The following is a 13996-nucleotide window of genomic DNA, read 5'->3' on the forward strand; positions in this document are numbered from 1 at the left end:
TTCCAATTAACTTTTTGATAATTAATAATGTGAACCAAAAAAACTATTTCAATTAAAGATAGCAATCTTAAAAGTTTCTTATTTAACAATAAAGACTTTATTACTACTTCTCAAATGTTTTGGACAGAAATAAACTATTTTGGAGATAATTGAAACGATAAAATTATTATGTCATTTTTTATGTCAATTTCTTTTAAGCTAGATATTAGAATATAGGTTCCTAAAAAATCTACCGGTTTCGGATTATAAGTACATCATCAGCTGCAAACTGTTAGCCAATGCGAACATTAAACATACAGTTTTAAAATAGAAACGTAAAACATCGTATCTTAAGAATGGCTTGAGATAATAATGAAATAATGCACATTTTATAGATAATTTAATGAAAATGCTTCAAAGATAATTTCCTATTTTCCATAAACTTTGTTGTTATGATTTTTAAACCCAACTCAGCACATTTGATTGTTAAATTCTAAACCAGAAACTTAAAAGAATCGAATCTTAAGAACGAGTTGAGATATAATAATGAAATAAAGACCATTTTATAGCAAATTTAATATAAATAATTTATTATTAAAGTCATAAACATCGATGTTATGATTTTAAATCCAAATCAGCACAAATGATTGTTGCAGATTTTAATTAATCGTACCTCAAGAACGAATTGAGATATAATGATAAAATAAAAACTATTTTAAAGGAAATTTAATAGAGAATTGGTGTGCCATAAATAATTACTTATTTCCCATAAACATCGCTGATATGGTTTTTTAAATCCAACTCTGCATAATTTATTGTCAGAGATTTTAATCACAGATATTTAATTAATCGTATCTCAAGAACGAATTGAGATATCATGATGAAATAAACACCATTTTAAAGAAAAATTAATAGAGAATTGTTGTGCCATTGATAATTTCTTATTTCCCATAAACATCGCTGTTATGATTTTTGAAACCCAACTCAGCACATTTGATTGTTACAGATTTTAATTAATCGTATCTCAAGAACAAATTGAAATATCATGATAAAATAAACACCATTTTAAAGGAATCTTAATAGAGACTTGGTGTGTCATAAATAATTACCTATTTCCCATAAACATCGCTGATATGGTTTTTTAAATCCAACCCTGCATAATTTTTTATTAGAGATTTTAATCACAGATATTTAATTAATCGTATCTCAAGAACAAATGGAGATATAATAATAAAATAAACACCATTTTAAAGGAAACTTAATAGAGAATTGGTGTGCTATAAATAATTACTTATTTCCCATAAACATCGCTGATATGGTTTTTTAAATCCAACTCTGCATAATTTATTGTTAGAGATTTTAATCACAGATATTTAATTAATTGTATCTCAAAAACGTATTGAGATATCATGATGAAATAAAAAGCATTTTAAAGGAAAATTAATAGAGAATTGGTGTACCATAGATAATTTCTTATTTCTCATAAACATCGCTGTTATAATTTTTTTAACCCAACTCAGCACATTTGATTGTTACAGATTTTAATTAATCGTATCTCAAGAACAAATTGAGATATCATGATGAAATAGAAAGCATATTAAAAAAAAACTTAATAGAGAATTGGTGTGCCATAAATAATTTCTTATTTCCCATAAACATCGCTAATATGGTTTTTTAAATCCAACTCTGCATAATTTATTGTTAGAGATTTCAATCACAGATATTCAATTAATCGTAACTCAAGAACGAATTGAGATATCATGATGAAATAAAAAGCATTTTAAAGGAAACTTAATAGAGAATTGGTGTACCATAGATAATTTCTTATTTCTCATAAACATCGCTGTTATAATTTTTTTAACCCAACTCAGCACATTTGATTGTTACAGATTTTAATTAATCGTATCTCAAGAACAAATTGAGATATCATGATGAAATAGAAAGCATATTAAAAAAAAACTTAATAGAGAATTGGTGTGCCATAAATAATTTCTTATTTCCCATAAACATCGCTGATATGGTTTTTTAAATCCAACTCTGCATAATTTATTGTTAGAGATTTCAATCACAGATATTCAATTAATCGTAACTCAAGAACGAATTGAGATATCATGATGAAATAAAAAGAATTTTAAAGGAAACTTAATAGAGAATTGGTGTGCCATAGATAATTTCTTATTTCCCATAAACATCGCTGTTATGATTTTTTAAACCCAACTCAACACATTTGATTGTTACAGATTTTAATTAATCGTATCTCGAGAACAAATTGAGATATCATGATGAAAGAAAAAGCATTTTAAAGGAAACTTAATAGAGAATTGGTGTGCCATAAATAATTACTTATTTCCCATAAACATCGCTGTTATGGTTTTTTAAATCCAACTCTGCATAATTTATTGTTATAGATTTTAATCACAGATATTTAATTAATCGTATCTCAAGAACAAATTGAGATATCATGATAAGATAAACACCATTTTAAAGGAAACTTAATGGAGAATTGGTGTGCCATAAATAATTACTTATTTCCCATAAACATCGCTGATATGGTTTTTTAAATCCAACTCTGCATAATTTATTGTTAGAGATTTTAATCACAGATATTTAATTAATCGTATCTCAAGAACGAATTGAGATATCATGATGAAATAAACACCATTTTAAAGGAAACTTAATAAAGAATTGGTGTGCCATAAATAATTACTTATTTCCCATAAACATCGCTGTTATGATTTTTAAAATCCTACTCTGCATAATTTATTGTTAGAGATTTTAATCACAGATATTTAATTAATCGTATCTCAAGAACGAATTGAGATATCATGATGAAATAAAAAGCATTTTAAAGGAAACTAATAGAGAATTTGTGTGCCATAGATAGTTTCTTACTTCCCATAAACATCGCTGTTATGATTTTTTAAATCCAACTCAGTACATTTGATTGTTACAGATTTTAATTAATCGTATCTCAAGAACAAATTGAGATATCATGATAAGATAAACACCATTTTAAAGGAAACTTAATAGAGAATTGGTGTGCCATAAATAATTACTTATTTCCCATAAACATCGCTGATATGGTTTTTTAAATCCAACTCTGCATAATTTAATATTAGAGGTTTCAATCACAGATATTTAATTAATCGTATCTCAAGAACAAATTGAGATATCATGATAAGATAAACACCATTTTAAAGGAAACTTAATGGAGAATTGGTGTGCCATAAATAATTACTTATTTCCCATAAACATCGCTGATATGGTTTTTTAAATCCAACTCTGCATAATTTATTGTTAGAGATTTTAATCACAGATATTTAATTAATCGTATCTCAAGAACGAATTGAGATATCATGATGAAATAAAAAGCATTTTAAAGGAAACTAATAGAGAATTTGTGTGCCATAGATAGTTTCTTACTTCCCATAAACATCGCTGTTATGATTTTTTAAATCCAACTCAGTACATTTGATTGTTACAGATTTTAATTAATCGTATCTCAAGAACAAATTGAGATATCATTATAAGATAAACACCATTTTAAAGGAAACTTAATAGAGAATTGGTGTGCCATAAATAATTACTTATTTCCCATAAACATCGCTGATATGGTTTTTTAAATCCAACTCTGCATAATTTAATATTAGAGGTTTCAATCACAGATATTTAATTAATCGTATCTCAAGAACAAATTGAGATATCATGATAAGATAAACACCATTTTAAAGGAAACTTAATGGAGAATTGGTGTGCCATAAATAATTACTTATTTCCCATAAACATCGCTGATATGGTTTTTTAAATCCAACTCTGCATAATTTATTGTTAGAGATTTTAATCACAGATATTTAATTAATCGTATCTCAAGAACGAATTGAGATATCATGATGAAATAAATAGCATTTTAAAGGAAACTTAATAGAGAATTGGTGTGCCATAGATTATTTCTTATTTCCCATAAACATCGCTGTTATGATTTTTTAAACCCAGCTTTACGCATTTGAGAGAAAAGTATATGATATACATTTTTTTAATATAAAGATAGCAAACTTAAATACTAAAATAGAAAATTTACTTTGTTATTACCATATATTTTATCTTAAAAATAGGATTAGTTTTCCCTTTCATGGAACGAAATTGGACTCATCCCAAAACTAAATTCGCTCCAAATTGAAACACAACCACACCAATTTTCTCCCCCAATATGCAATTTGCGGATTGTTGCTCTGTATTTTCATCATTTATTTTTATTTCAGGGTTGCACTGATGTCAGGGAATCCTCCCTTCAAATAAGCCATGCCCTGCACAACCTTCAAACTCAATCGGCCAGCAGAGAAAACATCCATCAAACTTATATTCAAGTAAGTGGAATCGATTACTTTAAGCGCCATCTCACGGCGAGCTTAAAAAAGTTGAACGTTGTGGAGCTAACGAAAGATGTCTCTGAATCAAATAATTAGTAAATTTTGAAAAAATTTTGTTATTTTTGAATTAAAAAAAGAAAATTATTGTTGATTAGATTTTAAACGAAGATGCGTGTGAAAATTGTTGTTGAATTTGTGGGTAATGAGGTTGCCCGGTAACAAAAGCTCTCTAGGTCGAGCTTTAGCTGCGCTTGTGCAAGTCCGAGCTGTACCCAGTCTGCTTTTGCTGTGCTTTCGCGCTCGTCCCGGGACATAACCTAAAATTGTTAATCTCTATCTAAAATTATTAAATCTATAATGAAAATTTTAACCGAAAATTTCAAGATTGAAGTGAAATTTTATTAAGAAGTGAAAAATCATTTAAAAAGGAAGTGTTTGAATTAAAAATTAGCTAAAATAATTGTTCAAGCGAATATTTGATATTGTTTATATCAAAAATATCGTTTAATTATTTAGAATAACGCTTGTTTATTTAGAATTAAATTCAAAGCGGTGGATGAGACGATACAATGTTTAACTTTATCCTATCCGGCACGTGATAGAACAAACAAACAGGCGGTAACTCGTCGAGAGGCGACTAATTTGGCGTTTACATTTAACCGGGGCACAGTAATTTCCCAACGGTAAAATCTACTCCTACACAGTTTTACACATATATTATTTTTTTGGAAATTTTATGAAACAAAATAGTACTTTAAAGTGAACTAGTTTTTCGGTCATCTAATCACGGCGAATCGTAAAGTTGCTGGAAATAGACGGAACGGCATAAAATCGTTATAGAGAAAGAGGTTTACCAAAAGTCGTAAAATTCGGTAGTAAAACAATGTAAAGTTTGTTTGTAATTACACGAAACGAAACGTGCTGAAATAGTTTTTTTCTTTATTTTGTTGGTAACTCTTTGTTAGTTTTTTCTGGTGATTCATCGAAAAGTTATTTTGCGAAAATTGATTTTCTTTAGCAAAAACGTTTCTAAATGAATCACCCCGAGTCTTACGCTTTGGGTAAACTATTAAATTTTCTAAATGTGTACGCAAAGGTCGTTAATATTCTATTTTTTAACCTAACAGGAGGTCGTAAAGAGTTTTAAATTAAAGAAGGATCTTTATAGTACGGTAAAACTTTGATATAACGGATTGATATTGAAAAGGAAGTGTCCGTTATAACCAAAAGACTTTCAATAGAATTTTACATAAATTCAAACAGCCATCCTCTTTGTTGCGTTCTGTGTTTGTTAGTTACAATAAAACTAACATTAGAATTAACACTAGACCTAGAACTAGAAACATTCGGGTTAGCCGTACGTCTCTTAAGACGGCTAAACCCGAATAATTCTAGTTCTAGGTCTAGTGTTAGTTCTAGTGACAGTCCTAGTGCAAAACTAGAACTAACAATAGATTTAGAACTAGAAGCATTTGGGTTTAGACGTACGCCTAAACCCGAATGATTCTAGTTGTAAGTCTAGTGTTAGTTCAACTTTTTGTTGAATAAAAATATACAATCTAACGTTGAATAACAATTAAAACTAGCACTAACACTAGACCTAGAACTAGAAAGTTTCGGGTTAAGCCGTACGTCTTCAAACGTTGATATAAGAACAACTGAAAAAAAATTGAGGTTAACATGCCATTTAGAATTACAAACTGTAACAAAATTGTAATTTAATCTTTGAGATATCATTCAAACGTCACTTTTGACATTAAAATCTTCTTGTGATGCAAAATGATCAAATTTGATAGTTAGAACGTCAATTGGTAGCAGAAATTAAGGCATATTTAGATTGTCAAATTGTCAATTTTGTCTTTAAGCTATCATTTAGATGTCAGTTTTGACGTTAAAACCTTCTTGTGATGTAAAACAATCAAATTTTACAGTTAGAACATCAATTGGTAGTAAATATTGAGGTTGACATGTCATTTAGAATATCAAATTGTAATTTAATCTTTAATATGTCATTCAAATGTCACTTTTGACGTTACAATCTTCTTGTGATGCAAAATGATCAAATTTGACAGTTAGAATGTCAATTGGTAGTAGAAAATAAGTTAAATATGTCATTTAGAATGTCAAGCTGTCAATTTTGTCTTTAAGCTATTATTTAAACGTCACTTTTAACCTTAAAATCTTCGTGTGATGCAAAATAATCAAATTTTACAGTTAGAACGTCAATTTGTAACAAAAATTGAGGTTGACATGTTATTAAGAATGTCAAATTATAAAAAAATTGTAATTTAATCTTTAAAATGTCACTTTTGACATTAAAATCTTCATGTGATGCAAAATGATCGAATTTTACAGTTGGAACGTCAATTTAATCTTTAATATGTCATTCACATGTCACTTTTGACGTAAAAATCATCTTGTGATGCAAAATGATCAAATTTGACAGTTAGAATGTCAATTGGTGGCAGAAAATCAGCTGAATATGTCATTTAGAATATCAAACCGTCAATTTTGTCTGTAAGCTATCATTTAGATGTTACTTTTGACATTAAAATCTTCGTGTGATGCAAAATAATCAAATTTCACAGTTAGAACGTCAATTTGTAACAAAAATTGAGCTTGACATGTTATTAGGAATGTCAAATTGTAAGTAAATTATAATTATAATTAAAACTTAATCTTTAAGATGTTATTCAAACGTCACTTTTGACATTAAAATCTTCGTGTGATGCAAAATAATCAAATTTTACAGTCAGAACGTCAATTGGTAGCAATAATTGAGGTTGACATGTTATTAAGAATGTCAAATTATAAAAAAATTGTAATTTACTCTTTAAAATGTCATTCAAACGTCACTTTTGACATTAAAATCTTCATGTGATGCAAAATGATCGAATTTTACAGTTGGAACGTCAATTTAATCTTTAATATGTCATTCACATGTCACTTTTGACGTAAAAATCATCTTGTGATGCAAAATGATCAAATTTGACAGTTAGAATGTCAATTGGTGGCAGAAAATCAGCTGAATATGTCATTTAGAATATCAAACCGTCAATATTGTCTGTAAGCCATCATTTAGATGTTACTTTTGACATTAAAATCTTCGTGTGATGCAAAATAATCAAATTTCACAGTTAGAACGTCAATTGGATGCAAAAATTGAAGTTGACATGTCATTAAGAATATCAAATTGTAAGAAAATGGTAATTTAATTTTTAATATGTCATTCACATGTCACTTTTGACGTCAAAATCTTCTGGTGATGCAATATGATCAAATTTGATAGTTAGAACGTCAATTGGTAGCGGAAAGTAAGGTAAATATGTCATTTAGAACGTCAACTTGTCAATTTTGTCTTTAAGCTGTCATTTAGATGTTACTTTTGACCTTAAAATATTCGTGTGATGCAAAATAATCAAATTTGACAGTTAGAACGTCAATTGGTAGCAAAAATTGAGGTTGACATGTTATTAAGAATGTCAAATTGTAAGAAAATTGTAATTTAAGGAATGTAATCTTAGGAATAAAGAAATGATTTATATCTCAAATTATAGCTTAAGTCGTCCTCTTTAAAATGTATCATAAGCTATATGTTAATAATGGAAAATAAATGTGTAAATAAATAAATAAATAAGGAGGAAAAATGATTTATAAAAAATAAAAAATTTTGGTAAATATTGATTGAAGTAATTTTTTAGAAAATCGCATCTCCTATAGTTTTGGGAGCAAAGAAGCGTGTTATATCGCAAATTAAAGCTTAAATTATTCTCTTTAAAACGACGTATGATACCCTATTTTAAATGATAAAGTTTGTTAGAAAAGAATTTTTAAAAATGACGTTGTAAAAAGTAGGTTAGATTAGCGATATTAATTTAACTTAAAGTTTAAAAAATCGTTTCCGATTTATTCGTAGGAATGAAGAAATGATTTATATCTCAAATTATAACTTAAGTCGTCCTCTTTAAAACGATGTATCATAAGCTATATGTTAATAATGGAAATAAGGTGGAAAAATGATTTATAAAAAATTATAACTTTTGGTAAATATTGATTGAAGTTAATTTTTAGAAACTGGGATCTCCTACAGTTTTGGGAGTTAAGAAGCGTGTTACATCGCAAATGATAGCTTAAATTATTCTCTTTAAAACGAAGTATAACACCCTATTTGAAATGATAATGTTTGTTAGGAATGAATTTTTTAAAATCATGTTGTAAAAAGGAGGTTAGATTAACGATATTAATTTAATGTAATGTTTAAAAAATCAGTTCCGGTTTATTCTTAGAAATGAAGAAATGATTTATATCTCAAAATATAGCTTAATTCGTGCTCTTTAAAACAATGTATCATAAGCTATATGTTAATAATAGAAATAAGGAGAAAAATGATTTATAAAAAATTATAAATTTTGGTAAATATTGATTGAAATCAAAACGTCTCAAAACGTCAATTGGTAGCAAAAATTGAGGTTGACATGTCATTAAGAATCTCAAGTTGTAAAAAAATTGTAATTTAATCTTTAATATGTCATTCACATGTAACTTTTGACGTTAAAATCGTCTTGTGATGCAAAATGATCAAATTTGACAGAATGTCAATTGGTAGCAGAAAATAAGCTAAATATGTCATTTAGAATGTCAAATTGTTAATTTTGTCTGTAAGCTATTGTTTATACAGTGTGAGCCATTTGAAAACGGAGCACCTTCGTAAAATATGTATTTATTATTCGATTTCGAAATTTTTTTTTTGAATTGTAGACCATAAAGAATTGTACCTTCGGACAAAGAGTCATGTTTTTCTTAGTAAAGCCAAGGCCTACTATTTCACTTTTTAGGTGCTAAAAATGAAGAAATCATCAGTCATATTAGGAAATTTTTTAGAAAAAATCTGAGTACACCACTGCATTAAACGCCGTTTGAAATATACCAAATTTCATCAAAAATGGTTAGAAATTAAAACCGTTGCAGATAATTGAAAAATATCATTTTTTATGAATTTATTTGATTTGATCTAGTAAACCATGACAAAAAAGTTAATAAAATACAGACAACAATACAAAAACTATTTAGGTACATTTGTTACACATGAAATTAATTGATAAAAAATTATATTTTTCAATTATCTGAACGGTGTTAATTTGTAACCATTTTTGATGAAATTTGGTATATGCCCATTTCAAATAACAATACAGATTTTACGAGGGTGCTCCGCTTTCAAATGGGTCACACTGTATGTTCCTTTTGACATTAAAATCTTCGTGTGATGTCAAGTAATTAAATTTTACTGTTAGAACTTCAATTGGTAGCAAAAATTGAGGTTGACATGTCATTTAGAATGTCAAACTACAAGAATATTGTAATTTAATCTTTAATATGTCATTCAAATGTCACTTTTGACGTTAAAATCGTCTTGTGATGCAAAATGATCAAATTTGGCAGTTAGAATGTCAATTGGTAGCATATGGTAAATATGTCATTTAGAATATCAAACTATCAATTTTGTCTTTAAGCTACCATTTAGATGTCACTTTTGACCATAAAATCTTCGTGTGATGCAAAATATGCAAATTTGACAGTAAGAACGTCAATTGGTAGCAAAAATTGAGGTTGACATGTCATTTAAAATATCAAACTGTAAGCTGACAGTTTCAGATGACACTTTTGACATTAAAACCTTCTTGTGATGCAAAATGAGTAAATTTGACAGTTAGAACGTCAATTGTTAGCAGAAAATAAAGTAAATAGGTCATTTAGAATGTCAAATTGTCAATTTTGTCTTTAAGCTATCATGAGTGACTTTTGTCATTAAAATCTAACTATCAAATTTGACAGTTAAAATGTCGATTATACAACTTTTATAATATTTAATTACTTTTTTCTTCAAACGTCATTAAATGACAACAAAGTTGCCACAATTTTAACGGTTCATCTGTCATTAGCGACTCACTGCGTTCGTCGCTAAGCGACAGACCACGCCATAAAAAGCACTGCTTCTCTTCCATATAAAACAATATACTATTCTAATTATTAAAACTTATTTAATAATCTATTATAAAATCCCGTTATTATTTATTCATCTTTGATATTTATTAATAAAACAGATAAAAGCGTATTTATTTCGAACTATCTTTTTAATTTGTTTATTTTCTGCATTTTCCATATTTCCATTACATTTAAAATTTATTTTAAACGAAACCATTAATTTAAATTTCACAACTTTATGCAATAACCATATTTCAAAATACCCCGCGCCCCATTAATATACAAAAATCCATGTTTTTTATGTATTCCCAACAAACTAAATTCGTTTGCCAAAAATATTTTGCATTTACATGAATGAATGACACACAGAACAGAAAATTTTAAACTCCTCACTACTCATTCTCACCGGAATCCTTTAAATTCCATTCCCCCGACAACAATTTGTTCTATTTACATTCCCGTGAGTTAAATAAAACTCTCTTAAATCTAAATAGAACCGACATTCACAACAACATATTATGTTTTAAATTAATTTTTTTTTGGGGTTTAGTAAAAGGTGAGAAATCGAACGGTTCCTGATCCTAGCTTACGTTGAGTGGGTCATCGAGCATCCTCGACTCGGGTCTCCCACTTTTATTAAGGACCGGAACACAACGGGAAAATGCGCGGAAACGCGAAAAACCACGTCTCTCGACGTCGCCGTCGCCGTAGTCGCCCCCTTCCTCTTTTGCACGATCTAATTTTGATGTGAGAAGTTCACCAGCTGAAAATCCTGAACGAACGCTTCGTTTTCAGTAGTAGACGCCGGCCTGAAATTGGCGTCGTCGTTTTGTTGCACACCAAGAAACCAGTAAAAACACTTAAAAGACGTTCAATAAAAAATTGTACAACATTTTTTGAACATCGACTTGTAACAATTCAGTTAAAAAGAAGGTTAAAATTCTTATTTTGTGTTCGGGTTTTCATTTTGTTCCTGTTGGTGTTTTTGTGATAAACAATGATCGATTGGGTATCAATTGTGAGACATTCGAGAAGGAGATTCTCAAATTACATGTACGGAGTGCCTAATAAAGTGAGAAAACGGAGGCAGAAGTTGAGACAAGAACAGAATTTACCTCAGGACCATGCAAAAGGAAATAATGGGGCTCATACTTCTAAATGTTCTTGTTGTTGGGTTGAAGAAGGACAGGTATTTTATTTTTATATAGATATTTATTACTGTTATTAAGATATAATTGTAAAATCACCAAGCAATGTTTAAGAATTCACTTCCGGTTTATTCGTAGGAATAAAAAAATGATTTATATTTCAAATTCGTCCTCTTTTAAACGATGCATCATAAGCTATATGTTAATAATGGAAATTAGGAGTTTGAGTTAAAAAAAATTATAAATTTTGGTAAATATTGATTGAGATCAATTTTTAGAAAATCACATCTCCTATACTTTTGGAAGTTAAGCGAGTTATTTCGCAAATGATAGCTTAAATTATTCTCTTTAAAACAACGTATGATACCCTATTTGAAATGGTAATGTTTGTTAGAAAAGAATTTTTAAAAACCATGTTGTAAAAAGGAGTTTAGATTAACGATATTAATTTAACGTAAAGTTTAAAGAATCGCTTCCGGTTTATTCTTAGGAATGAAGAAATGATTTGTATCTCAAGTTATAGCTTAAATCGTCCTCTTTAATACGATGTATCATAAGCTATATGTTAATAATGGAAATAAGGAGGAAAAATGATTTATAAAATATTATAAATTTTGGTAAATATTGATTGAGGTCAATTTTTAAAAAATCACATCTCCTATAGTTTTGTGAGATAAGAAGCGAGTTATATCGCAAATTAAAGCTTAAATTATTCTCTTTAAAACGACGTATGATACCCTATTTGAAATTATAAAGTTTGTTAGAAAAGAATGTTTTAAAATGATGTTGTAAAAAGGAGGTTAGATAAAAGATATTAAATTAACGTAAAGTTTAAAAAATCGCTTCCGGTTCATTTTTAGGAACAAAAAAATGATTTATATTTCAAATTATAGCTTAAATCGTCCTCTTTAAAACTATGTATCATAAGTTATATGTTAATAATGGAAATATGGAGGAAAAATGATTTGTAAAAAATTATAATTTTTGGTAAATATTGATTGAGTCAATTTTTAGAAAATGGCATCTCCTACAGTTTTGGGAGTTAAGAAGCGAGTTATATCGCAAATTAAAGCTTAAATTATTCTCTTTAAAACAACGTATGATACTCTATTTGAAATGATAATATTAGTTAGAAAAACATTTTTAAAAATCATGTTGTAAAAAGGAGGTTAGATTAATTACATTAATTTAACGTAAAGTTTAAAAAATCGCTTCCGGTTCATTCTTAGGAACAAAAAAATGATTTATATTTCAAATTATAGCTTAAATCGTCCTCTTTAAAACTATGTATCATAAGTTATATGTTAATAATGGAAATAAGGAGGAAAAATGATTTATAAAAAATTATAAATTTTGGTAAATATTGATTGAGTCAATTTTTAGAAAATCACATCTCCTATACTTTTGGGAGATAAGAAGCGAGTTATATCGCAAATTAAAGCTTAAATTATTCTCTTTAAAACGACGTATGATACTCTATTTGAAATGATAAAGTTTGTTGGAAAAGAATTTTTAAAAGTCATGTTGTAAAAAGGAGGTTAGATTAACGACATTAATTTAACGTAAAGTTTAAAAAATCGCTTCCGGTTTATTCTTAGGAATGAAGAAATGATTTATATCTCAAATTATAGCTTAAATCGTCCTCTTTAATACGATGTATCATAAGGTATATGTTAATAATGGAAATAAGGAGGAAAAATGATTTATAAAAAATTATAAATTTTGGTAAATATTGATTGAGGTCAATTTTTAGAAAATCACATCTCCTATACTTTCGGGAGATAAGAAGCGAGTTATATCGCAAATTAAAGCTTAAATTATTCTCTTTAAAACGACGTATGATACTCTATTTGAAATGATAAAGTTTGTTGGAAAAGAATTTTTAAAAGTCATGTTGTAAAAAGGAGGTTAGATTAACGACATTAATTTAACGTAAAGTTTAAAAAATCGCTTCCGGTTTATTCTTAGGAATGAAGAAATGATTTATATCTCAAATTATAGCTTAAATCGTCCTCTTTAATACGATGTATCATAAGGTATATGTTAATAATGGAAATAAGGAGGACGAATGATTTATAAAAAATTATAAATTTTGGTAAATATTGATTGAGGTCAATTTTTAGAAAATCACATCTCCTATACTTTTGGGAGATAAGAAGCGAGTTATATCGCAAATTAAAGCTTAAATTATTCTCTTTAAAACGACGTATGATACTCTATTTGAAATGATAAAGTTTATTGGAAAAGAATTTTTAAAAATCATGTTGTAAAAAGGAGGTTAGATTAACGACATTAATTTAACGTAAAGTTTAAAAAATCGCTTCCGGTTTATTCTTAGGAATGAAGAAATGATTTATATCTCAAATTATAGCTTAAATCGTCCTCTTTAATACGATGTATCATAAGGTATATGTTAATAATGGAAATAAGGAGGAAAAATGATTTATAAAAAATTATAAATTTTGGTAAATATTGATTGAGGGCAATTTTTAGAAAATCACATCTCCTATACTTTTGGGA

General features: G+C 28.0%; 2 protein-coding genes across 9 annotated transcripts in view; one reads left to right on the forward strand and one right to left on the reverse strand.

The window, feature by feature from the left end:
- LOC111418340 (discs large 1) overlaps positions 1-13996 on the forward strand; it is a 439942-nt gene that overhangs the window by 303521 nt on the left and 122425 nt on the right. For 7 of the 8 annotated variants that reach the window (XM_071194892.1, XM_071194889.1, XM_071194887.1 and 4 more), the window contains one exon: positions 4239-4343. In XM_071194892.1, the coding sequence (XP_071050993.1) occupies positions 4239-4343 (105 nt within the window). Of the gene's footprint in view, positions 1-4238; positions 4344-11164; positions 11518-13996 lie in introns of those variants that run through there. The other variant, XM_071194893.1, reaches the window with a different exon arrangement.
- The window catches only part of LOC111418336 (larval cuticle protein A2B-like), a 101966-nt gene that overhangs the window by 72912 nt on the left and 15058 nt on the right, over positions 1-13996 (reverse strand). The window lies entirely within an intron of this gene.

The sequence above is a fragment of the Onthophagus taurus genome, chromosome 3 (genome assembly GCF_036711975.1).
Source record: "Onthophagus taurus isolate NC chromosome 3, IU_Otau_3.0, whole genome shotgun sequence".
NCBI lineage: Eukaryota > Metazoa > Arthropoda > Insecta > Coleoptera > Scarabaeidae > Onthophagus > Onthophagus taurus.